The sequence below is a fragment of the Ips typographus genome, linkage group LG4 (assembly GCF_016097725.1).
Source record: "Ips typographus isolate SLU linkage group LG4, UJ_Ityp_2.0, whole genome shotgun sequence".
Taxonomy (NCBI): domain Eukaryota; kingdom Metazoa; phylum Arthropoda; class Insecta; order Coleoptera; family Curculionidae; genus Ips; species Ips typographus.
The window spans coordinates 10922576-10948572 of record NC_138425.1 but is presented as its reverse complement, the minus strand read 5'-3'; the positions used below and the strand labels follow the sequence as shown (position 1 = coordinate 10948572).

Sequence of the window (25997 nt, the reverse complement as noted above, 5' to 3'; positions counted from 1 at the left end):
GCAAAATTATCGAAATGGCTTTAGTAAGAAACATCATTGTGTAACAAGTTCATGCTAAAAGGAAGCAAACAAGCACGATCACGAAAAGTCAATAAAACAACTGCAACGCAGCCATTTTCCAAATTTCTACTTTGACTCCAAGTCATCAATTAAGCGGTTATGCAATTATCATTCCAAATTAAAAGTGAAAACCAATCCTTGAATGCACGCCAACAGAACTACGCAAAGTGCATGAATAATACATTTCGAGAGAGTCTCAAACTAATCATCATTTAAGCATCTAATTACTACTGAACAAGCTATTATGAACAATAGGAATTTCTCAGAGTAAATCTATAATATAGTTTCAGTGAGTAAAAACCGTTTGATGATTAAACAACAAAATTACAACTGAAATCGAAAACAAAGTGCCGGTAAGCGAAATTTCATAGCTTTATACCTTTCACCTTTAGGTAATCTGAGGAGCAGTGTGTGCAGTATGTTCCCAGAAGCTTGACCCAGTAACATTATGGTTTCGTGCTGTGCGGTTCAAATAAATAATTCTCAAATAATTATAGTAAAAAGAAATCGTCGAGAGCCGGTATGAATTGGCGGAGAAAAAGACTTAAAGTGCGATGGTTCCTAACAACTGTTTTTACGTTATTTGTGAGTGCCACTACCATTTACAAAATAGAGTGCATTTTAAATGAGTGTCAAAAAACTCCGACCCCGATGAGTTATCGTCTGCCGAAAAAATCTTTGTTAAGTGTAAAATTTAGTGTTGGTAATAGTACCACAGAGAACACCAAAGTGGAAACTGTTTCAACAGCAATTCGGCACACTAAACATGTAACCAAATCCATGGCTCAGTTGGATAAAATGGATGAAGTTAATAAATATTTCTTATTCCTAAACTTTGTCCCTAAAAGTGGATCCGAGATTTTGGTTTTCTTGTTAGAGAAAATTCAAGGATTGAACAATTTCAAGCATGTCAGATTGAAAGGTGGTAACAAGCGCAAATTAAATAAAATCCAGCAGGTAAATGTTATAACTTATGTATATAATTTTATATTACTCATTTATTTAAACTGCCCAAGGATAAACAACTACGTTATGACAAGGTCGTCTTCTTAAAGAAGACATAAATTTGACCATGAAACTTGATTTATCATCAATGATGCGAAGCTTTGCTTTCTTACCATCTTAATTTTATTAATGTTCGTTATAAAATTTATTACAAAATATAACTGACTTATAATCCAAATTATATGCAATCGTTAAATGAGTAATTCAACCTACACAGATATCTGATTTATGTAACAATGAACGGCAGATACAATTTCACCCAATAACGGTTTTAATTTCATTCTTTTGAAAGGTCAAGAATTCTTGCGTAAAAGTAGTAACATTGCTTTCATACCCCAAATACCAATAACATTTACTAGGCCAGCCAATAGATATTTGATACTATTTTAGGAAGAACTGGTGGATGAAATATACGGCTTCAGAAGAAACCTCGCCATTCCTCTAAGTTTTGACCGAACAGTGTATTTCGTAAATTTTACATCATTTGATAAACAGTTGCCGATCTATATAAACCTTATTAGACACCCCGTCGAGAAAGTTTTATCAAGGTAAGCCCTCTGTATTTCGTAAATAAATGGGTTTGTATTCATGATATTTATGTAGTACCGTTTCAATTCTGGTGTCGTGCTGATTTTATTTGAAGTTTAATTAACTAACAGCACGTTTGTACGGTTAATAGAAAATGTTTTTGACAGTTGTATGTTTAAACGTATTGATTTAATGTTTAAATCTAGATTAATCAAATGCTCGCAGACAAATCGTGCAAAATAAAGTTATACTGAAACCAACACAAAATTTTATTAAATTGTCTTATGATTAGGCAATCTTTCTGTAAAACTTCGAAATACGTTCGCTCTAAAGCTTAATTTAAAATAGTTGCTTATAGCAAAAGAATGACAGAATGTAAATTTACACTTTGTAATACCTACTGAAAAAAATTCTGTTTTCAGCAACAGTACAGAGTGAAGGTACAGTTTCCAAGAAATCAAAAGGATTGCGTATGAGAAAACGGTAATGTGTATAAAAGTTTTAAGTGGAGAAACCTAATTTAATGTTCCTTTCGCTGTTATTGAAATCCCACACACATCTGTTACACAGTACGCAGAAGACATGCGAGCATAATGTAAAATCACTTAAATGTTGTAATTTTATTTTCAGTTTTACAACCACTGAATCATAAAAATTATAAAAACAAAATGTTTTTTTTTTAGTTTTTAAGTTGCGCTATAAGATCTAATAACAACGTTTTTGAATGATTTTCAGAGCAATCTCAAAAAACACTAGGGCTTTAAATGAGTACTTCATCGATTGCATCCAAAGGGAGAACAATAACTGTAACTTTAAGAATGGACAGTCCTACGATTTAACTATACCCTACTTTTGTGGACATGACCCTAAATGCACGTAAGTTACATTATTCGTCCAGAAACCCTAATACAGTAAACAAATACCGCATATTTTAGGTTGTTAAACAACCAATGGGCCTTTGACACAGCAAAGCAGAATGTTGAAAAATATTACCAAGTTGTAGGTGTGCTGGAGGAATTAAATACCACTCTAGATGTTTTGGAGGGCCAAATTCCACAGTTCTTCAAAAGAGCCATAATAACCTATGAACAACACTTATTAGGTAAACACAGTTTAGTTTACTATACTGTGCATAGAATGAATACAATAAAACTCATAAAACTGAGTCTTAACAGTAATTTTCCTTTCAGATATTTATAAACACAAAAAAGACCCAATTGTACCTGAAAACGTGCGTACTATTTTGGAGAGGACCTTGACCAAAGAAATCGACTTTTATAACTGGATCAAGAACCGATTGTTCAATCAAGCTAAATTACGACTATAATAAACAATTACTCAATAAACAATAAAACATTACTCCCGTACAACAATACTTTAATAACTGAATAACTTACAATGAAAAGCTTGTTAACCAATTACTTATTTAGAGAAAAAATACAAATTAAAAGTCTAGCAATTCGTACTTGCAAAAAAGAATATCATGTTGATGTATAAGTAAACCATAACAAAAATGGTTAAAGAAAGTGTTAATCATTTCTTTTTGGCGTCTTTCAGACCGGCTCCAGCGTTGAATTTAAAGAAAATTATATCACCATCTTCTACTACATAATTTCTTCCTACAAATTCAAATTTACCATGTAGCTATCTATGTTTGGAATTGAAAATTCTAACAAAATTACAGATACCTACCTTGTTGTCTATATTTACCGGCCCCTTTACAGGCGGCTTCAGAGCCCTCTTCTTTGAAGTCTTGGAACTTCATCACTTCCGCCATAATAAAACCTTTTTCGAAATCGGTATGGATTCTACCTGCCGCTTGTGGCGCTTTAGTCCCTTTCTACAAACATACAGTAGGTACGTGGTTAGTATGACAGACGGTTGATGGCGCCACTATGTTGAACACCATAGAAAATATTTAATGATATTTTTTTTTAGAATACTAATATTTGAAGTGAGATATCAGCGCATTCTCTTTAGAACGAAAAGAAACAAAGCTGGTAATATCTATGATAGACTTGGAGATCTTATACAGATAGTTTCTGGTAACTATCAAAAAATCAAAACTAACATATAAAGACAACTTTGAAGAGGGTGACAAATTGTATAATCTATATTAATTGGTTAAACGCGAGTTCCATTCGAACCAATCAGATAAAAGCAAATTTTCCTCAAATAAAACAGACGAAAACTTGAACTTTCGACGAAATTCAACGTCGAAAATTCCATGCCAGAACACTCCACTTTTCAGCGAATCGACTATTTTCATGCAAATTCCGAAGACAATTTCAGGGCCCCGGTAATTTATTTCATTCGCCTTTGCGACAATTCAATAGGTTTTGGGTCTTTTATTTTGCGAGGCGCACTCGGAATATTAGAATAACTTTTACATTACGTCGAGTTTGTCGAGCCACGAACAAAATTAGGGATTTACGTTGACTGCTCCGAATATTTTGCAGATATTAAAGTAACAAAATTTACCTGGATGGTCCAAGCTTTTACTTCATCCGGACCGGCGGTGAAGAAATACTCCAACTGAAGTGCTTTGTATCCTTGGACTATAATTTTATCCAATGCGCTAAAATATAAAAGTAAATTAAAAAATTTGCAGAATACAGTGAATTAAATGAATTTCAACCGTAATTTCTAAGAAAATTACGTCAATTTGGCGGCACCTTGACACACCAAAAACCGTTCCCATTTATTGACAAATAAGCCAGGGTCAGTCTGTCTGTCTGACGGCCTCTAATAACCCAAAAATACATTTTAATGGTCTTCCAAGATACGTTTCTAGGTCCGCCTGTTTATGAATTGACCATTTAAATGGTATTATGTCGGTATCATTTCTGATGATGACCAAAATTCAGTGGTGGTGTTAAAGAGCACCTAACCACCATACATTATTTAACAATTTTACTGCAATATATCAGCATCACTACAAATGCTGAGCAAAACTATTGTGTTAATTTAAAAGAAACCTAAATAAAATTGCGTGAAAATATGAACGAATAAAAATACACACGCCACTGTAAAATGTTATGTAAACCCTGATTACTTGGTCAGAATTCAGCTTTACAAACCACAAAAAAGTTAATGGCAATAATTGCTGAATTCTTAATATAGTTTTTCTGAATGGCCTGACTCAATGGACTGAAAATCTCATTGTTCAAAGATGAAACCTATTATTAGAGGTAACTCTTACGGTCTGAATGGTACGTGTTTAAAATAATGGATTTGTCTACCATTACGGCTCAAAAAATGTTGAACTTATTGAAGCTATTTAGTAAGGAAAAAAATATAGATAAACTCACCTAGGAACTCCAACATCTTCTAAGAACTTCTTTCTAAGAACCGGATCTTCATATTCAGTAACTAGTTTGTATTCAAACGCTCCAGAAAAAGGGATAATTAGAGAACCTGGGTCATTCTTGTCAACCCACTCTTTAATTTTTATCAACCTAAAAATACCTTTGTAAATTTTTCTAACATGTAAAAGACCGCAAATTTTGCGGTTCGAATGCACCACAATACCGTCGGTATAAAACATGTAAGTATTTCAAATTCTATTCAGCTTTGATATCGGAACGAAATGAAAATTTTTAACTTGAAAACAGATGCGGTTGCCTGTGAAAAAAGCCTTAAAGAAACTTTCCAATACCTAATAACAGCTTGTCAACGAAACGTCATCGATTGATCCATTTGCGGTTTGATAACGTCTCCGCCAAGTCAAGGGGTTTATAAAAACTGTTTCAACTACAAAAGATCAATCTTCGTTTACCTGTCCGATTCGATACGCCTGTCACATGTTAACAAAATGAAATTTACTCCAGCATTGTGAGTCGTTTATTAAAATGAGCACGCTATTTGGATTTTTTTTTGGGGAGCTATTAGAGGTTTTCTTGAAATGTGCTGCCTCGAATTGATATATTGAAAACGGTGTTTCAACGCTTAATTCATGAAAAATATCTTAAAGTACTTGACTTGAGAGTAGTGGCAAAATTGAATCAATCATTGTTTCGGTCCGGAAAATAGCTTGTTCGATAAAAAATGGAAAAAAATATTACTTACCATTTGTTCTTCTTCTTAATGTAATCCTTTTCCGAAAGATTAACTAGGTATATACAAGGCTTCGATGTCAAGAAGAGGTATTTGTTTAACACTTCAATCTAAAATACCATACAAAAAATATTAATTGTAATATTACACTGCAAAATTAATGAAATTTTATTGCATACTAAATAAAAATTACAGCATTTTTTCTCAGCTCACACCATAAATACCCCATTAATTTCCCCTATTAAGTATAACGATACAAAAACACCACGTCGCCCAGACATAGAAAACAAGAAAGATTGAAAACAGTTTACAACAATATGCAATTCATTGGAGACCCTTGTGCGGCACCCCGCGATAGTGTCAATGTCGACAACCACGGAGATGATCTCCAGGTGGTGATATTATTATGCCACATTAGCATTGTACGCAGTCATGGTACCCTTTGTGCAGCCTTCTCTAAATGGAATCATTCATCGGCTAGATAACATCGGTACATGTATCGTTTTGTTTAATCAATGTTATTATTTATTGTGTACCTGTACCAACGACGCCCACGTATTAGTGGTACTGTCGGCTTTTATTAGCATAATAATATACGACCACGCAGCTTTTTTAAAATATTTTAGTGTGAAGGTTGTCCGTGTCAAGTAATTGCCATACCACGATTGACGTGCCAAATGCGAATTAGAAATGTCAATTTGCCAGTTACAATTAACATTTTTAAAAGTGTTACACCATGAGGGTCACGACACACGTTAGTTAACAAGCATTGAATTAACATGAATTTTAAAACAAAGTACTATGTCATTGATTTTGTTACTGAAACTATCAGAAAAGTAAACTTAATGAGTTACAAGTATAAATTACACTTACATCTTTGGAATCCCAGTCGGCAAATCTAATGTGTTTCTTCTCGTCTACTAGTACAGACTTAACTTTAACTAAAGTGTCCTGAAAACAATATATTAATCAGGATAACATTACAAACCATATTCTCAATTCAATTTAACAATAATATACTAGTTTGAGTTATTAGAAGTTTTTGATTGATTCCTGAATCGTTCAAGTACCACCTGGAAAGAGCAATTTTAAACAAAAAAATTAATCCAACAGAAAGATGATTAAAGGACTTTAGAGATGTTACATGCCTTGTCATAAATTATGAATGGTCCCAAATATCGTACCAGCTTGTCAATATCAACAAACATTAAATAACATTGACGACGGCGGCGTTAAAAAGGCGATAGGTATCGGTGCCAAGTCACGGTACCAACAGAGATCGGTAATGGAACCATGGACCACACGTGGCGCATGCGCCATAATTAGCATAACCAACGCTTGATATTATCTGACCTGTCCTTTCTGGTACGATCTTTTCGAAAAAAATCGCAAGTCACCGTTTTCATAATTGAATTTGAAATTTCTGTTTGGATTGTTACTTTCCTGTCGGGTAAAACATAACGCGTGGCCGATCGTCCGTCATTTCTGTCATATTGTTCTGAGTTTTGATTGATTGTGAAAGAACTGTTTGAAACCGATTTTTAGCGTTAACAGTGTCTGTGTGTAAAAATTCGAAGCAAAGAAAACTTACATATTCAGGTTTGCCTTTCTTGTCGCTGCCTCGAACCACAGTTCGTTCCAGTTTCTCCAAATTCTTCAATAAAGTGTCCTCGTCTTTCAGTCGCAATTCTTCAGCAATAATGTCTAAGTCTCGAACTGGATTTACATCTCCTTCCACATGAATTACGTCATCATCCTCAAATGCACCTAAGTAGCAAACAAACTCAACAACATTTAGAACAAACAGATCTTAAAAAAAAAACTTACGGCAAAGATGAAATATTGCGTCACAGGCGCTTATATGGGACAAAAATGCGTTTCCCAAACCTTGCCCCTCTGAAGCACCTTTTACTAAACCAGCGATGTCAACTACATTAAGAAATGCTGGTACTTTGCTGCAAAAGACTAGTAATTACTATTGTGTGCAATTAATAGGATCCTAAACTGTTTTAACCCTCCGTTAAATAGCCTCAAATATTGTCTAATCGTAAAAATGTGGAGGTGAAACCCAATACAACACAGGTACAAACCTAATCATCAGTTAGCCAAAAAACCGCTCCTTAAGACCAGAAATTAAATAATAACGTCGATCTTTCCTATTTAAACCGGTAAGTCATGTTATTATGTGTTTTAGAGAATTTATCACCCAGAAATCTCACACTTGTGCGTGGACGGTTTCAATTGTCCCAAGAGTTCTACCGTACAATTTGCACTAAACATCAGCAATTTACTCTAAAAATTTTTTCAAAACGCACTGTATTCGTGAGCCGCCAGGAGGTATTTAAACGCACAAGACTGCAATCGTAGCAAATCCTGAACTCATTTCAAGGGATAATTTGAAATTATTGCTAAACGGTGTCTTTAGCACAACTCCGACTCTAGGAAACAATTTTGAATTACGTGACTACAAAGTTGAGGGAGGTAATTTTCGAAACTATGAAACTGTAATTGCGTATAAATAGTTGGAGCCAAAAACTGGTGTAACATTGATGTTTTTAGTAAATCGAGGGAGCTAACAATGTAATCAAGAGTTAATGAGGGTGGCCACACCAATTTAGCTGGCGCCGACTGACGATGGGAACAAAACATTCGTGGCACGTGAGAAACGCGTCATTACGTCACCAGAAATTTCATTATAAGGAAATGAGGCGGTTTATTAGAACATAATGTTATAATAGGCTACAAATTGTCGAGTCGAACCGAAATTAGGGTTAGGTTATGCATTCCTACTCACCTAAGTGGTTTAAAGTATTCACAAAGGTAGTCAAACCTCTCGTCAGGCACTGGAACCCTACGTAAAGAAAAAAAAGTCGTTAGATTCCTTTAAAACGCTTATATATTATTACAAAAAACACAATAAACTTTAATGTACATTAATAATCTCCAGCTTGAGAATCAACTGATTGATCAGTGTCTACTAAATACATATCCATGTCGTCCACGCATTGATCTACAATTCTTGAAACCATCGTGGCCAAACTTTGAGTTTTAGTTGAAGGAGGTGGGAGAGCAAATGGTGGTAATGGTTCTTCGTAATAAATGTAAGGGTTTCGATAATTCTTCATAAAATCTAAATACTTCAGCAAATTGTCTCGACGTTCATTGTACAACTTGAAACCTTCTTCGTAGTAACGCTTCATGGAACTAAAATTTTCATTCTTCACTTTTAGAAACAGACCCAATCCTACTAAAGCTGATGCTGATATTGACAAGCCGGGTATTACTGGACGTCTTTTAGCTAGAAAACTCACTCCTTGGACAATATATTTCGCTACGTATTGCTCCAACATTCCTAATATTGGTAATTCTTTGTACTTCAAATCAGGGTAAGTTGGAGTACGAAACTCGATAGAAAACATGAACAAATTGGGGTTTTGTAGAAATGTTTTTAAACATGCAGGTGTGTCAAAAAGGTATACTTTACTATTAAAGGAAGCAGCGTAGGAGAGTACTCCTTTGATAATAATTCGTTTCTCCTTGTAACATACAGCGCAGGATCCATTTTCGTAAACGTTCGAAGGAATAGCAGTCAGAGAAACTTTAGTGGGGAATTCGGAAGGCAGACTATGCTGGTTGTATGGCGGCAGAAACTGATCAGGGGAATTTAAAAACAAATCAATGTGATCATTACAAATCCAATAAAAATAACTTCTGTAATGAACTAGTCCGGTTCTATCAGGTGGATCACCTCCAGTGACTAAATTACCAGCTACATGTAAACACACCGGGCAAATTGTCTTATAACTGCTCTGACGTTCCAAAAACTCTAAAGGGGTAACCAACATATTTCCAAGTCTTAAAGGCCAGTCATCCATAACATGCTTGTAATAATGATTGATTTCGTAAAATGTACTTAGCAAGTACTCTCTACTTTTACTCCACACATACCAGTTTGAGGTTGAAATTGAAAAAGTCACTGCAGCTTGATATTGCTGATCAAACCATTTTCTAAAGAATTCCGAGTCTTTCAACCACTCTTCGTATAAATGCTGCATAAAACCACTACCAAATTTAGGAAGTGTTATTTTAGGGGGCTCTGCGGTCAAACAATCTAAAACTTGTGATATATCGGCCAATAAGTCAACCACTAAATTCGGAACCAAATCAACGTAAGCTAAATGTCTAGTTTCATTTAAAGTGTTGGGGAACCCATCAAAAACTACACCTTGCGTGATTGCCATTGGGTTAAATGTTGCAGCTTCCACAGATTTGATTACCATTTCATCGGTTAACTCCCAGCCTTTTCTTAAAACTACTTCCATATTTTTGGCCAACTCAGACAAGTATAAATTCTTGAGCACATATCTCACTGCCTGTCCGCGTGTTATCAATTTAAAACCAAACTCATTCTGAATTCTTCTTGCCAGCGTTGTCTTGCCACATTTTGGAGGACCAGAGACAGCAACCTTATAACGGATTAAAGGCAATCTGAATTGTTGGTCAATGTATTTTAAAGGATTTTTCTTAAAACCTTCACTATGACTTTTTCCAATAATAAAATAGACGTAACTTCTATGGACCACAGGAAACACATTTTTGTTGATTACCGCAACCTGATACATCTGTATAGGTATTTGAGCTTCGTAGTACTGAACAGGACAGGTTCTACCAAATTTACTTAAAAATTTATATCCTGACGATAGTAATCTATCAGCCACTTCTAAAGAGACATCGTAACATGATTCTAAATACGATTTGTTTCTGAATTTCAACGGTTCAACTAACAAGAAACTTTCTCTGACAGTTTTCTGTATGTTATCCAAGTCCAAAACAATAGATACTAATTCTATATTCTCTTTAGTAGCCTGTGTTTGAATGCCATTAATTGCAGCTAAACCAAATTGAATTCTTTTTAAAATTTCTGGCTCCATTTCTGCAATAAAAAGTTCCGGGTTCTTTTTCGGCACAGTATGAACCACAGGAGGAAATTCTAAATCCAATATTTTGTTAACTTCGTCAATATCCTTTTGATCAGCAACTGAGTCAAAACTAACCAACGATGTTCCTTTTAAATCTGGAGCTACATCCGGTTCTGGTAACTCTACTAACTTCTTGGTGTATCTATTTTCTCTTCGTTCTTCTATGAGAGCATCAAAGCGAACTGATCTTTGCTCATGCCACTTTTCTAGTGCTTTACTATACTTTGCTTCAAACTCGTCCTGTTGTCTTTCTTGTTCTTCTTGCCAAGTCTTCAAGTAGGAGTCCAACATTTTAGTTTTTAAGTAAGTTTCATCGGCTTCAGGGTAAATTATTAGATCTGGAATTAGCTTGTTTTCCACCATGTACTCTATATCGTAATGCGTTTTGGGAAAATCATCAAAAACAAATCCCACTGATTTGAAAGGTTCATCATTCCAATACATTTTTAAATTAGTCAAAATATTACTTGGTAAAGCAGCTTCGGAATTTAAGTAAGCACGTAACGTTGCTATTGATGAATTTGAAGCCAGTTCAAATAAAGTACTTTTATTATCAACATGATACAGATTCTTTAAGATGTTCTCAAAACTTAAGTAAGCAAGACCATAGTTTTGAGCAAGTAATTTAGATAAATGGGTCTTACAACTACCCGACCCACCTGAAACACAAATTCTTGGTGGAGGCACGCGAAAAGGGTAACCACAAGGTAAAAATTTAACTGGGTCTTCTATAAATCTGTCCATATCTTCCTTTGAACTCAAAAGATACGTTTCCGCATTGTAGTTTACAGCAAACTCATCTCTCCCCTTCCACAACACAAAATTTTCTGTTAAAGTCACGGGACAATAGTACAGCGTATTGCCAAATTTTCTTTCCTGCACTATGTTGTAATAGAATTCAACTGTTGCAGTGGGACTAGAAGCTTCTTCGTCAGGTTCAGAATCTTCAGGTGCTAGTTTTATGTCTGGTTTTTCTTCAGTTAATGGCGACGCAGAATAACTGTATTTAGCGATTAACATTTTGATGGTGAACTCAAAGAGCTCAGGTAGAGATTTTCCCGAAACATCAATTTCTATAGGGGTAATATTTCGCTCCAAATAAAACTTATTCACGTCCTCCCAACTTTGATTAAATGTACTAATGAGAGTTTGATATTCTTCCATTCGTTTATCGAATCCATCTGCTTCGTCATAAAAACTATCGTCATCCAGAATACCACTTAAAATATTTTTAACTATTCCTTTTCTGTCATCATCGGAGTTTAAAGAAGGGCACCTCATAGATGCTGCATATACTCCAATGTCTTTAAAAAAATTCTGGTAATTGTTAAAATAAGTTGACTTACGCTCCTTGTAATTTTTTACTAAATATCCAGTACTATCTTTTAGTACTATAATATCGTCACCACTGTAATCTGGACTAAACTGTTGTAGAATATTCAAATTACACATCATACCGTCAATTATCCAACCACCACAACCAAATCCTGCTTCAAAATATTTTTCTTCGGCAACTTTCATATGTTTCATAAATAGTTCGAAAAGTTCCCCTCCAGTAAGGTGAAATTCGTTGACACCTGCTTGAGCCAAAGCGTTTGCAACAAAATCTTTTACAAAGTCATCAAACACTGTTGCCGGTTTTGGACGGCGTTTTTGTGCTAAGTCTGCAGGAAGATACTGTAACAGTTTTCGTCGATTAGTTATGTAAGATTTCCAAGTGTCAACGTCTAATTCATATATAGGAAAGTTGAGTGCTTGTAGTTCTTCTCGCAGTTTTGTTAAGGCAACAGCGTACTCGGAGTCTTCTAATGTATCAGTTTGTTTTTTCTTCATAGCCATTGGAAATGATGAGATTTCAAAGTGATCCTTTTTCTCTTCTAACTCCATATCTTTCAATATGTGACTCATATTCTCTAACATGGTGATTATAGTTTTGACCCAGTCCTTTATGTTTTCAGTCCGGTTTCTTTCCTCTTCTTCTGCTTCAAGTGCTCTTTGTTCATTCAACAAGGCTATGCCTTCTACTATTGCTTGCTGGCGAATTTTCTCTAAATATTCATCTTGTCGTTGCTGCATGAATTCAAGCATGATTGTGTCCGCTGACAATACAGTTCCACCAAAATAATAGGCAAGGCAATTAGCTAATGCTGTGCGTCCGCTTCGTTTAGGTCCAAAAATAAACATTTTACACGTAGATCGAGGAAATGGTGGCAGTAAAAATGGTCTTGGATTATCGCAGAATGTTTGATAAGTATTCTCATCAGTTAGGAAGTATATTTTGTTCATAAACTGAACTGCATACTTGACGGTTCCATCACGAAGATACCCCATTTTCATTGATACTGGGCATTTAGTGCCAAACTCGCTCCAAGACCATAAGTATGACTTGCTCGGGACCTGAACCGTTCTGAGCTGTTTGAAACAATCTTCTGGAGACAAATCTGTTTTGTCTTCAATTTCTGGTCTTGGTGTATCAGTATCCACAGACGACAAAGTCACACCGGATTTAAGAAACGAGTCTCCTTCATTCCCAATCAGTTTGTAAGGAACTAAAACTTTCTGAACATTCATAACATTCAATCTAGCTTTGATTAGAGTCAACATTTTTGATACACTTGTGCGACCATCTACTTTTATGTAATACTCAGGGTTATGGGCTAGAACGCGATTTTGAATAAAATTCAATGCTACACAATGGTATTGGTCTAATTGGGATGAAATGGTAGCACTGAAATCTCCCGGTAATTGAACTAAATGTTTGAGACGGAAATTCTCACTGCTTAAAATACTTGGATCAAACGCCTCATCAATTATATCAATGTCTTCGTCCAGTTCTAATCTATTTCGATATTCCTCATTATAACACCTTCTCTGTAAATCATGTAATTGGTTTAGAATTGGATCAAACCGGTAACTGTTTCGTTTGTTTAAAACATCGATTGCACTGCACTGTATGTAGATAATAAAATACGGTTCTTCTAGTAAGTCAAACAGAACCATTAACTGCTTTTCATAGTCTTTTCCAATGTGAACTTCTGATTTTGACTGATTAAGACTAGGAGTGTGTCCGGAAGAAACATCAGTCTGAGACTGATTTGTATCATCTTGTTCACTTTGGTATTTGGAGGAGATGGATACTTGCGGATTGCTTGGATTTATGCACAGGTCCGCGGTTTTACTAAAAAGATCTTCAAAAATATCTTGAGCAGTAAAAATTGCAGATTCAGATGACGCAGGATCTTCTTCATACAAATCGTTGGGAATAACTGGTAATCCACACAAAACAAAACCTCTATGTTTAGCAGTTTCTGACTTCACTTTACGCTCTACCAACTTGAGAATTATATCAATACCAATTGCTCGTCCACAACGTAAATTAAATTCGATGCATTCACCAGCTCGCGAACCAGACATAATCTCTTGCACAATCAAATCCTCTGGTTCAACATAGACACAACCCCAATGTTTTGCTAGCTCCCTTCCTAGAGCTTGTTGTCCAATATCAGGTTTCCCCAGTATTATAAATGAAACAGGGGTGGAGGATAAATACCGTATGTGAGCATCCTTTTCCGAGTATGCATCATAACAGTAAACTCTTCTTTTCTCTTCTTTTTCCCTGCTTTGTTGAAGTATATCGATTTGAGCTAGTAAAGAGTTTACTTTGCTTAGGGGATCAGAATCTTCAGTGTGACAATAATAAGAGTTTGTGTAAGCGTATAATTCATCGCATCTTTTAGGTTGTTTTTCTTCTTTACGGTAATCCAGAAGAGGGGTTTTATCAAGAAAACTGGTTCTGGCTATAACGGTTTGATCGATTTCGAAATCTTCAATGTCCGCGGTGTCCGGCATGTAGTAATTGATTTTGCTGGGTTTTATATTACAAGACATTGTAACTTATTTAATTAAAGCTATTATTTTAGTAAATCCTTGGAATATTGTTTGTCAATGTTGGATTATAAATGACACTATTATGACAACAATGTTAAGTATAACCTTTGAGTTCATAAGACCAAAAAAAACGAAAAATATTCGGTGCTGCCAATTATCATAAAAACCTAATTTTTTCAATTCACTAATAAAGATCATTGAGGCAGCATTGCCAAACCATGCATTTTGACAGTAGTGTTGCAGTAAAAATGTATAAATTAACTTTTAGGAATAGACCAGGTTATCCTAGAAATTCTTGCTGCTTACAAGCTAGAAGAATACTAAAAAAATACTTATTTTCATTTGGATCAATGGTGCAGAAGGGAAAGTTTTCAGCTGCAGCAGAACTTTTAGTCAAAACATTGAAAAATGTGGATTTTCCAACATTGGGCACTCCAACAATTCCCAGTTTTAAATTGGTACCCACACGACCAATCATGGGTTTCCTTTCTGGTTCCTGAACCTTTTTTGGCGGCATTCTATAAAGAAAAAAAACAATATAATTTAGTTTTCTACTTTAAAATAACACTTTTACGACAATGATTTTAGTTAAGCTAAAAGCTGCGTTAAAGCGGAACTAGTAAACACAATTGTACGCCTCTGACTACTCCAGTTTATCCATAATAAAATAAAAATAGGAGCCGGCACTGGCCTGAACATCTATTTTATAACGCAGCGTATAGATGGCGGCAGCTGTCCTACCAAATGAAAATAGGCTAACCATATTGAGATTTTTTAGAATTACGGCAATTATTTAATAAATTCAGGAAATAATAATTAATTTTCTTACAAAATAGACTTTAGAGATGTTGCTACCAAACAAAAAACCTGACAGACGCCTTCAGAATGTAATAAAAGGCAGTACACACTTGGTTAATTTAGCATCCAATGACACCAGTTGAGAAATAAATAAAGGTGGGATAGTGTTCGGGTTATTATATACTCAATACTACTTACTTGAAACAGCAATTTGCGGCTCAAAAAACACTATTTTCGGCTTAAAAAAATACACACACAACACCGATTAGAGAGGTTAAATTAGGTTAGGTTAGTACATCGTTCTTCTTCTTTAGAAAGTCAAAAGTGACAGTTTTATTACAATGTTGCCAGCGGCGTACAGTGTTGTCAATAATTTCAGCTTTAACTTTAACCTGGACATTAGAAAACTTTTTTATTTTTTTATTATACAGGATACCTGACCCACCCTGACAATTTTTTTTACATGAACCGTTTACGTGATTAACTTGAGCGTTACAATACAATTTTCTTTACGTTATCCTTTTTTCTTTTTATTTGATTTTGATACCTACTAACTATGCTTTCGATGATATCATGCCCACACAAATAACAATGTAAACGTGAATATAATAAGTGGATCTAAAAGCTGTGTTGAAATTTCTAAACCATGGGTATGACGGTATAATTTCCCGGGAATTTTGAATTTCAACGGCGAATCACTAGCATGTTATACAAAAGGAAAACATATTCCAGTAGCAATTTATTCCGCAGATATAACCATTTAATTATAACGTGTGTTCTTGGCAAACCTTCATTTTTGCTTAAATAATATAACATTAGGAAAGTATCTGCAGTAGAAAATTATGGGAAATAATGGTTTCATGTTACATGAATCGTTTTTTTCATATAAACACATAATTAGGGATGTTAGGGCTGTTAATCAACGTTTGATGCATGTCTAGTAGGAGAAGATTAAGAAAATTCAAAATGTTTAAGGCGGTTTTTCTAAATGATGACATCAAAAAGTGCACATCCGCCCGTGACAGCCTTCTTCACAAAACCGCAATTGTAACAGTTTACAAAAGAGCCGGTTGGCCACAAAAGTTCTCACTTCCGGAATTGCAACTGTGTCGGTGAAACGAATACAATTTTAACGATAATGTATCGATATTACGTTACAAGTTCGAACAAAACCTTTGTCAAGTTCCTCTGTCATCAATGGTGATAAATAATGAGGGCATCTTAAAGGATAAGGTGCCGACAGGAAATCTTTTTAAGAAAAAGTTCATCGTGTTAACCTATTCAATGTATAGAAGATTCAGAAAATTGAGACAGATCTAGACCGAAAATTGAGTCATTGACAGTTAAATATGCACCAGTAATTGACCAAGTTCCATAAAACAAGATTTTTTTGATAATTTAGAGCCTATTAATTCCTTATTTCGTTCTATAGCTCTTCAGCTCAAGCTCTTCATTTCGTTGTTGAGAATCTTTTTGTAAGCGTTAAAAATGTATTTTAAAAATAGTGCGCGACTGCTTTTTCCTCCATGTTAGTTTACACATATTTTTGTTGAAGACAAGAAATGGAATAGTCTATATGGAATGTGGACATACCTTAGGATGTTATGAATACCCTGGAGAGAACATGTTACAAACGTAGAGGTCCTAAGAAGAACGGGAGAAGGCGTGGTGATCTTACATGAAGTTAAAAAGAGAAAACTGCAATATCCCGAACAGGTTATGAAAGGTGAAAGGTATGAGATTCTGCAACTCATAATCCAGGGAAAGATCGTTGGAAGGAGATGGAAATTAGGACTGGCTTAGGAATTTACGAGAATGGTTCGGCGTGGCGTCCTCCAACCTATTCAAAGTAAGAATAGCAATGATAATAACCAACCTCCGACATGGAGATGGTACATGAAGAAGAAGAGAAGATACATAAAAATAATTAAAGAACTGTGTTATTCTTCACTTCTTCAATGGTCATTTGGTCAACTATTGGAAAATACTTTTGCAAAGATATAATATTTGTTAACGTAAAAATCAGAATTTATAATGTTTGAAATACCCAATCACCTTACTGATGTTTTTCATGTAAATTTACAGGTTGAAATACCAAGATACTTTGGTAAAGTGAAACTTAGCTTAGATGGTGAATGTAGTACTGGTAGAGTGCCCCTAGTTAAATCAATCAAATCAGCTCATATGCTAAATCTTTATATTCTTAATTGGCCATAAATCAGCAAATAAGAAACACATTTTAAACAAAACAACATTTTTTAAACATCTATATCATGTACATTAGTGTAATGTTTATACAGGGAGTTTCAAATTTGAGATTCAGCAACATTCAGTTACGCTGGAGTGTAATAATAAGCTGTTCTAACATTTGAAAAATTCGTATAACTTCTTGTGATACTCGGGAAAATTGAATTATGCTTCCAATATTTACTACAGAGAGTAAATATACATAAATCTTGCCAGGAAAATATGTTGGCACACAACTCAAAGATACAGAGTGTATAAAAAAAATTATCGCGCCCCCTTGGCGGGAGGCTGTTTAGGCAAACATAGACGCGTGGCTGACGTATTATACTTTCTGATTCTTATCCAACGTGAGTGGGCCGAACTAAATTTTTATAATACATTTATAGATATAAAGTAGCGGGAAATGGGGCCTTTGTTCGACCCTGGGTTGCCTGCACGGGTCCCCGTTACGCCCCCCCAGCTGTACGATTGTCATTATTGTCAACGTCGTCCTAGTTAGCAAAAAAGGCGGGAAGAAGGTGTCACGTTTGCAAATTGTGAAGAAAGAAAAAAAATTAACAGGAAGTTTCGTTTTGTATTCTCTACATACATATGACGTACTTAGTGTTGTTGTTTTGACTAATTTTTACAAATAAAGTGCACGAGATTGTAGCGGATTTGTAAAAATACATTTTATCAAAGCTAAAAGCTATTAAACTTTTTTTGAAATAGCGTTCTAAAAATACTAACTAAGAAACACGTTGCATTTTAAATAATGAAGTCGACTTTGCAAATAACCGGTTGAGTTTTGAAAAATATTTTTAAAACTGCAATTATACGCCGTTATGCTCCCGTTGCACGCAATATTTTTCATTCTGTTTAAAACGAAGGGAAAAGTCAATGTGCATTATTATGAGACATAAAAAAACCTGGATTATTCGCGATTTCAGTTTTATAAAAGATTAAGTTATAAAAAGGTCGTTAACCATATAATTGTCTTGGTGGTCTTGAAAGAGCGGACAGTTTTACTTATGAAAGTTACCAAACTAAACAGTGTTATTGAAACTCAAAAGGGCCGACATGGGCGCCTTGCCCATATTTTGAAGTGTGCCTAATTTCAAACGACTTTGAAGACCTCCTACAAAGTCAAAAACATGCTTGCTGACGTTCATTTCGAGTCATTAGCGTTTAGACAACTTTTAAAAATGACCAGATTTGCTGATTAGTTACGCCTACAAAAAGGAAAAAACCTAAAGCAAGTACAGGGTGTTTACTGATGGTTTTACTAGATGACAGTTTTTTTTTATTTTTGATTTGAGCAAAATTTCCGTAACTCTAACCGTTTCCGAATTATTTGACTTTTATTACTTTTTTTTTAAATGCATCAAAATTTTGGTGTATCTCCGCCATTCTTTGGGGTTTTAATGACTGTAAAAAGCTCACAATGTTTGTTTTAAACTGCTCTTTTACCTCGTGAATATATGCAGAGGGTATAAGGAACAAAAAAAAAACAGTCAAATTTGAAACCCTTTGCCAGTTGTGACCAAATTTAACGGTTCTAAATGGGTGTAAGCTTAATCCACTGGGTGTAGAAAGTTATTCTGATTATTTTTGGGTTTTGCAAAATTGATGTAATTCTTACCATTTCCTAGACTCTTATTACTTTTTTTTTTGGAAATTGCGTCAAAATTATTGTATTTTTGAGATTCCAACGACTGCAAAAAGCTCAAAATGTTTGTCTTGCAAATTTGAAATTAACGCTCTACCAGGTGTGACCTTGTTTACCTGGTTCTATGTGGGTGTAAACGTAATTCACTCTATGGAGGAAGTCAATTTGTTTATGCATAATTTTCGTAACTTTAACCGTTTTCGAATTATTCGAATTTAAGTACCTTTTTTTGGAAATTGCTTTCAAATTTTGAAAATTTCGTAACTCCGTTATTTTTCAGGTTTTAACGACTGTAAAACACTCAAAATGTTCGTATTGAACTGCTCTTTCATCTCGTGCAAACCAAAACACGATTGAATATATACAGGGTGTTCAAAAAACAAAAAGAAAAACAGTCAAATTTGAAACTAACGCTCTACCAGTTATACCCTCTTCTAAGTGAGTGTAAACAACATAGTCCACTGGGTGCATAGAATCGATCTGAACATTTTTGACCTTTTTTGGTTTTTGTCTCCAGCATTTTTGGGATTTCAACGACTGTAAAAAAGCTCAAAATGTTCGTCTTGTTCTTTCACCTCTCGAACTTATACAGGGTGTACTATGAACTATTTGATGACTACTATAAGATGCAAATTTCCCTCAAGGTCTGAAAATGAGCTTTTTTAAGGATTGGAATATACATTCCTACAACACTTTTTCGTACACAGTTATTTATAATGAGACACCCTGTACTTTTCTCAAGCACAATCAATTTTCCAGTTGACACTAAACAAGACCAATAAACTGAACCCAATAATAATCGGGTAAAACGAGTTTTAAGATAATTACCATATATAATTTCTATTACCTCCCATTTACATGTTGGGTTCTCATAAATAAGAATCGGCGAATAAATACTTACCAAACGGGACTTCCCTCGAATTAATTGTGGGCAAGTAAACCTGTCAATATGCCATATACAAATACTGGCTTCACACGAGCATGAATCAATTCTCTTCATACTTATTATTGCATTTACAGTCTGGTGTGTGGTCTTCGTATACGTGTTGAATTATTAAGATTAAGTGCCCATTGAGGTACTTCATAAAATGGTATTTTCCAAAATGTGTTTAATTTTGCTTGTACTGTTATTTTCATTGAAGATTCTTATAATTTTGTGACTTAGTTGGTCCAATAACACATAATGTAACGAACACAGAATGTCAGTTTAACTAACCAGCCTATTGAATTTTTTGTGGAACCAGCCAGCCAGATGGAGCCCTCCATAACCGTCGTCCATTGGCGCACGCGATCTCCTGGTGTGGTAATAGTACACGCGTAGGTCAAAGTGCCCCCCTACCGTCTACTAAATGCTTCTTAAGACGAAGAATAATCCTTGGTAATTGCTACGTATTAATTCAATTTTCTAGCACTTCCGGCGCGTACAATGCGAACCCTTTCGGGGGCCCGGATGCTGGGTCCTATGGAGCGTCCAATTGCAGGGTTCAGGCCTGTAATTTGGCCACAAAGGATACTTTGTCGAACGTGACACGGGGTGGAGTTGCTTCCATAAAGAGGTAAAATGTTCAGTGTCGCCCTTGCTGGATATGAGGGTGTATGAACAACTTTTTTACCAATATTCAGGTTGGGGCTCTACTAGGTCACAGTTTTTACATCTGTCTTTTTCCGTTAGACTCATTCAGTTCACATATAAAAAAAAAAAATGTTTTCATTCTTTCTCTGGCTCTCTAGGAATATCTTCAAAGTTAGGTCATGTACGAATTTACTTTATAGCACAGTCATCTTAGCATGATCAAGGAAGCATCATTTAAGTCACGTGTAAAGGCAAAATTGTTTGTGAAGAAGGTCAACCTGAAGATTTGATCAAAAGTGATGCTTCTGTGTAGATCGAGATGGAAGTCATTGGAAGAAGACTATGTTGAGGATTGGATGAATATAGGCTAAAGAAGATGCTTCTGTAGTTCCTAATATGACTAGAGAAAACGTAGCCACTGTCTGCTTAATTGAATAAATAACAAAAATAGTAACATATCTGACCCTTAAAATGCATTAAAAGTATCCTGTTACAACGTGATCTAGCTAGACAATATCTTGTATCTTCCAAGTGTTTCCACTTGAAATTCTTAAGGACAACGTAGTTAAAAATGATTTTTTTTTAAACTGAACCAATCCACGTTCTGTAAGGGGCGTTCCAAGACATTAGAAAAATTTCAATACCTAAACAATACTGGGGTGGTCTTTCAACCTCATGTTGAAATTCTGTCCTGGCTTGCATTTTATCATTAAATTGTAAAAATAACGGTTTTGGATAATTTTACTTAAAAAGCTACGCCATCGAATTGCTGCCCTCGGGGTTACATTCAGCAAATGCCTTTCGTATATCATAACTATAATTTGGATTGCCAGCAGCTTGCTGGTCGCAACATGGCCGTCATCATCCCATATGGAGATTACTGAGGACTATAATACAGATAAACGTCGTGCACGAATCCATAAAAATGCTTTAAAATATCCGTTAAGGCCTACCCTTTCATTGGAAATGTTTAAACTGGGTGTAGCCGACGATCTGGGAGCGACCATAGCCATTTTGCATAAAAAGCATCCTTCAATCAGTCGATTTGATTACCGTCCGATCGTTGAAAACGGTGGAAAATTGTTCTAATAGCGGATTGGGGAAAATGATCATTATTTTAATTTACGCCAGAAGGCAGCAAACAACATGAAAGCTGCTTGTTGATTTCATACTTTAGGCCTTAAGTTTAATAATGATCTTTTTTTCCCACTTGCAATTACCAACTGAACTAAAAGCAATTTTTTCAAGTTTAAAACACAGTTTGTATACCTTGGAAATGTATAGCTAACCAAAACCATATCATAGAAAAAGAGGTAGATTCTAATATGAATGTCGCTAATCAGCATCAAATTTTAGTGCTAATATGAGACCAAAAGTGGCAGTAAAGTAGCAATAACAAGTCAATTTAATCGTTTTTTGATAGCAATGTAAATTAGAGTAAGTTGAAGATATACAGGATGTATTGAAATAGATTTTTGAGGCCTTTGTCAACGTGTTGAAAGTATGAAATTACACTGCTAAGAACAAATGACAGATTTCCATCCACTGTAGCTATTAATTTTTGTTTAATATTTATGGGCGTTTTTGTACTTCTTGAATACGTCAAAAAACTATTGACTCTCCTCCAGGAATAAAAGCAAAAAGTATTGAATCACTGAAATCAGCAGGAATTTTATCGGAAGCGTTGAAACCGCGCTGCAGGTTTGCGTGTATAGACATCGGCGAGGTGCTCTTGGTCCCCACCTGAGGGACTCCACCAATCCCCATCGAGAGGCGGTTCCCAAGCCGGTGTAATTATATTGCAGCATTACATATTCATACATCGTTGCGACCATTTTATTTAATACATCATTAATTCCACTCTCCATGCGTACATATACACGCAAACTTGTGATATTTAATAAAAGTAATTTGAAATTTGCACATACCTACCTACTAATTTAGGTAAATTAGCCTTATTCAGTGTAACAAAATGTTTTTCGGATGTTAACATGTCGTCTAATGCTACCTGTTAATTCCTATATGCAATCATTATTTTATTTTTTTTACAGAATTTTTATGCTTTCTCTAGCTCTTCATTTTACCGAGATACTGAATCTTAAGAAGTATGTAGTTAATTCTTTAAATTTTTTTGAAAAATTTTAAACTGCTTTTTTTGCGCTTATTTTACCTAATTTAAGGTTCTTTGGTATATACCCTTTGCTGTGCATTGGAACCCTTATGAAGCAAAATAAAAGTTTGCCAAATTTGCACTTTTGACAAAAAATGTAATTTTTTCAATTTCTTCTTCTCTTTTCTTGAAAATTTTAGGGAAATTGCCAGCACAATTCATTCTTGAAAAGTCTGGTGAATGTTTTTCAACAGAGTAAAAATAATTTGTAATAAAACTAAATATAACTAACTAACTAAATAAATATAACTACTAAACTAACTAAATACATGACAAAGTCATTTATACCTGATTACATAGAAAACGGATTTGCAATCTTTTCTCGGTTGTTAACAATACATTTTACAACAAATAACCTTACTGAATATGTTCTAGTTCACAAATCAATCTCGCAGTACATATTACTGAATTATGAAAATCAGGTGTTTTACTGTAGAGTTATGATGAAAGAGGTATTACACTATTTTTCAATATTTCAATTTTCAACTACTCATCACGGTGATTGAGCCAAATTGTCATTAATTTTAACAGTTTTAATTGTCGAGCTGTCATTCAACTAAAACCGAATGATTCAGCAAAACATTTCTATTATCATGTCGCGTAAAAAAAATCAGACACAAGTCAGTTGACCTTTTTACGGTCCGAATAAAAAAGAAATGTCAATAAAACCTTCTAAACGTCTCATTTCGAGGGTGAGAAACGTCAATTAGCTGGGGTAGCTATTCGAAGTCATCCGAATAGAAATATAGGCACAATCCAGAGGGAACATCACACCGCATTGACTCCAATTCAGTGAACATTTAACAGCAACATCAGCGGTCTATTTGGGAACCGATGAATGGAAAATTTATTCCGAATCGTCAAAGGGTCTATGGGAAAACGTTTATTTTAGGGAACGTCTATACTGAACTCTCATTATTGACAATTTTAAAGTTCTAACCTTGTAGAAGCACTCTTTTGAGGTAACGATGTTCATTGAAATCGGATTTGCTACAATGATTTCAACAATTACCAGAACAAAATAATTGAACAATTTTTCCGGAGGTTTGTCCCTGTAAGCCTAACCTATGTGAACAGAACACATGTGCATCCTACTTGTTTCATTTTAATTATTAATATTAAGGCTTAATCCTATCATTTGCTGTGCATTGTACAGGAAAAAAATGAGTAAATTATATAGAATTTTTGTTAAACCATATGCGGCGTACGTTGTATTGTTGTATAATGCCGAAGTAGTCGGTCGCTGTTCTGTTTAATTTTTCATTTCCTCATGCAATATTCTAGCGGCATTTTTTCTGTAATGTTACTTCAACCACCAGTCATGATTTGGTTGTAGAATTTTATATCACTTAATAAAAAAACGTATCCAAGAACACGACATGACTATAAGGTTTTTATTAATATTTTAGTTTAATGCAAGCCATTTCAGGGTGGCAAAATATCAGTTTTTATTTATAATTTATATAAGTAAGTATAGTGTTCTAGTAGTAAAAAGTTAACTGTCATTCTAGGAAAAAACTGCAAATCAATAATAATTATGTATAGTCGTCTCTCTTCGAGGTCCAAATCTTAGAACAATAATACGAGAAAGACAAACAATGTAGAGCAGTACCTTAAACTGTCCTTTAGGTCAGCTTGTGCATTGGTAATTAAGATAAAAGCCCAATAAATGTCCTCAAATTTGAAATACGTGATGTTAACTGTTGTCCCGATAGTAACAGCTTTTGAAAATTCAAAAAGCAGGAATGATCTATAGTGGAAAGTAATGCAATTTTGTGACTCAAATTCTTCAAAACTGATTCTCAAAAAAACAGAAAGATATTGAATTTGTACCTCAAACTCCTTAAAGATCATTTTTTTAAAAGCGATTAACTAACGAACTCCGACCAGAAACAATCAACATGACAACACTAATTAGGTCGGCATATTCTGAAGGTGTTATAAATGGCGAGGAGGAAAAAGTTTTACGTTGTTTGGGTAAGACAGATCATTAAACAACAGTGTAAACGAAAGTCGTTAAAAATGCCCATTTACGACCCATTGAAAATGAGATTTCTTTTGCGGCTTCGGTTACTTTCTTCCTTTAAAATGAGGTAATAAAATTAGCAAAAGGTCAATTATTGTTGGGTAAAGACAAAAGAGCCGCTTATTGTCGGTGGCGCCATAACCTCATCAGTACCTTTTGGGTAGATCAATCTGTGTTTTTGGTGATTTGTTATACGTCCCAGTAGACTTTGCAGGTAATGCCGCTGATGAGGAGGGAACCATTAGAAATAATGAAACTAGGTTGGTCAATTGTATGAAAAATCAAAGTAAACTATAATGTGATGACTAAAAAATGCATATGAATGACTAGCAGAGAGAGAGAACTGTGAAATCACCTTGATGTGAAATTTGTGACGTTTCTTTTTAGTTTGGTTTCTCGAATATTTTAGTTCATCATTTCTATTTTCGATTATGTGTATGGAAACATCGATGACAAACATACGAGACCACATGATAGCAGGACCCTCTAAAAGCTTCCTAATGGCATAATAGCGGATGTCACGGGTCCCGCTGCGACGTACGTTCGGAAGGAAACATAACGCGTATACCATTTCGTGTGACAAACAATTGAACGGGAGCTGTCAAAGCCAAGAGGGGGTAACAAAAGAGGGTGACCCTAGTTACTGCTGCAAATTATACGCCACTAGGATTTACAACGGGATTAGTTCAAATAATGCTTTAATGCCTCATCATTAGGCGAACTACATTGTTTAGTATCTCACACTAGGCTGAGAACATTTTTCACTTGTCTAATAAATATTGCAAAAAAAATTTTTTCAAGTAGTTTACAAGTTCGCCAATGATATGTGACCTAGCTAACCTACTCCTTTTTATAAGCAATAGTGTATTCTACGTTTTACTGTACAAATTCAAAAAACTGTTAATAAACTAAGTGCCCTAAATTTTCCTCTGCAAGAATCCCTATAGCCCATTTTTAGTAAACTCTTATAGCGCGTTTTTGAGCGACAAATACTTTGCCCATCAAAGTGTTGGAACCCC

General features: G+C 34.9%; 2 protein-coding genes across 3 annotated transcripts; one reads left to right on the top strand and one right to left on the bottom strand.

Moving 5' to 3' along the window:
- The first annotated feature begins 25 nt into the window (after nucleotides 1-25).
- LOC145728666 (uronyl 2-sulfotransferase homolog pip-like) lies at nucleotides 26-2966 on the top strand. The gene is made up of 5 exons (XM_081979078.1): nucleotides 26-1017; nucleotides 1456-1613; nucleotides 2329-2469; nucleotides 2529-2695; nucleotides 2784-2966. The coding sequence occupies exons 1-5, from the start codon at nucleotides 583-585 to the stop codon at nucleotides 2918-2920; spliced, it is 1038 nt and encodes a 345-aa protein (XP_081835204.1). The 5' UTR covers nucleotides 26-582; the 3' UTR covers nucleotides 2921-2966.
- LOC145728664 (obg-like ATPase 1) lies at nucleotides 2954-15673 on the bottom strand. Of its 2 annotated transcripts, XM_081979075.1 has the most exons (11): nucleotides 15513-15673; nucleotides 14849-15034; nucleotides 8444-8500; nucleotides 7477-7604; nucleotides 7241-7416; nucleotides 6523-6600; nucleotides 5662-5759; nucleotides 4905-5051; nucleotides 4075-4171; nucleotides 3286-3433; nucleotides 2954-3212 (listed from the first exon to the last, which is right to left on the bottom strand). In XM_081979075.1, exons 2-11 carry the CDS (start codon nucleotides 15031-15033, stop codon nucleotides 3127-3129), a joined length of 1200 nt encoding a protein of 399 aa, XP_081835201.1. In that variant the 5' UTR covers nucleotide 15034; nucleotides 15513-15673; the 3' UTR covers nucleotides 2954-3126. The 2 variants fall into 2 exon arrangements, with proteins under 2 accessions (XP_081835201.1, XP_081835202.1); XM_081979076.1 differs by lacking the exons at nucleotides 14849-15034; nucleotides 15513-15673 and adding an exon at nucleotides 8978-14575 and having other exon boundaries at nucleotides 8444-8504.
- Nucleotides 15674-25997: the final 10324 nt, after the last annotated feature.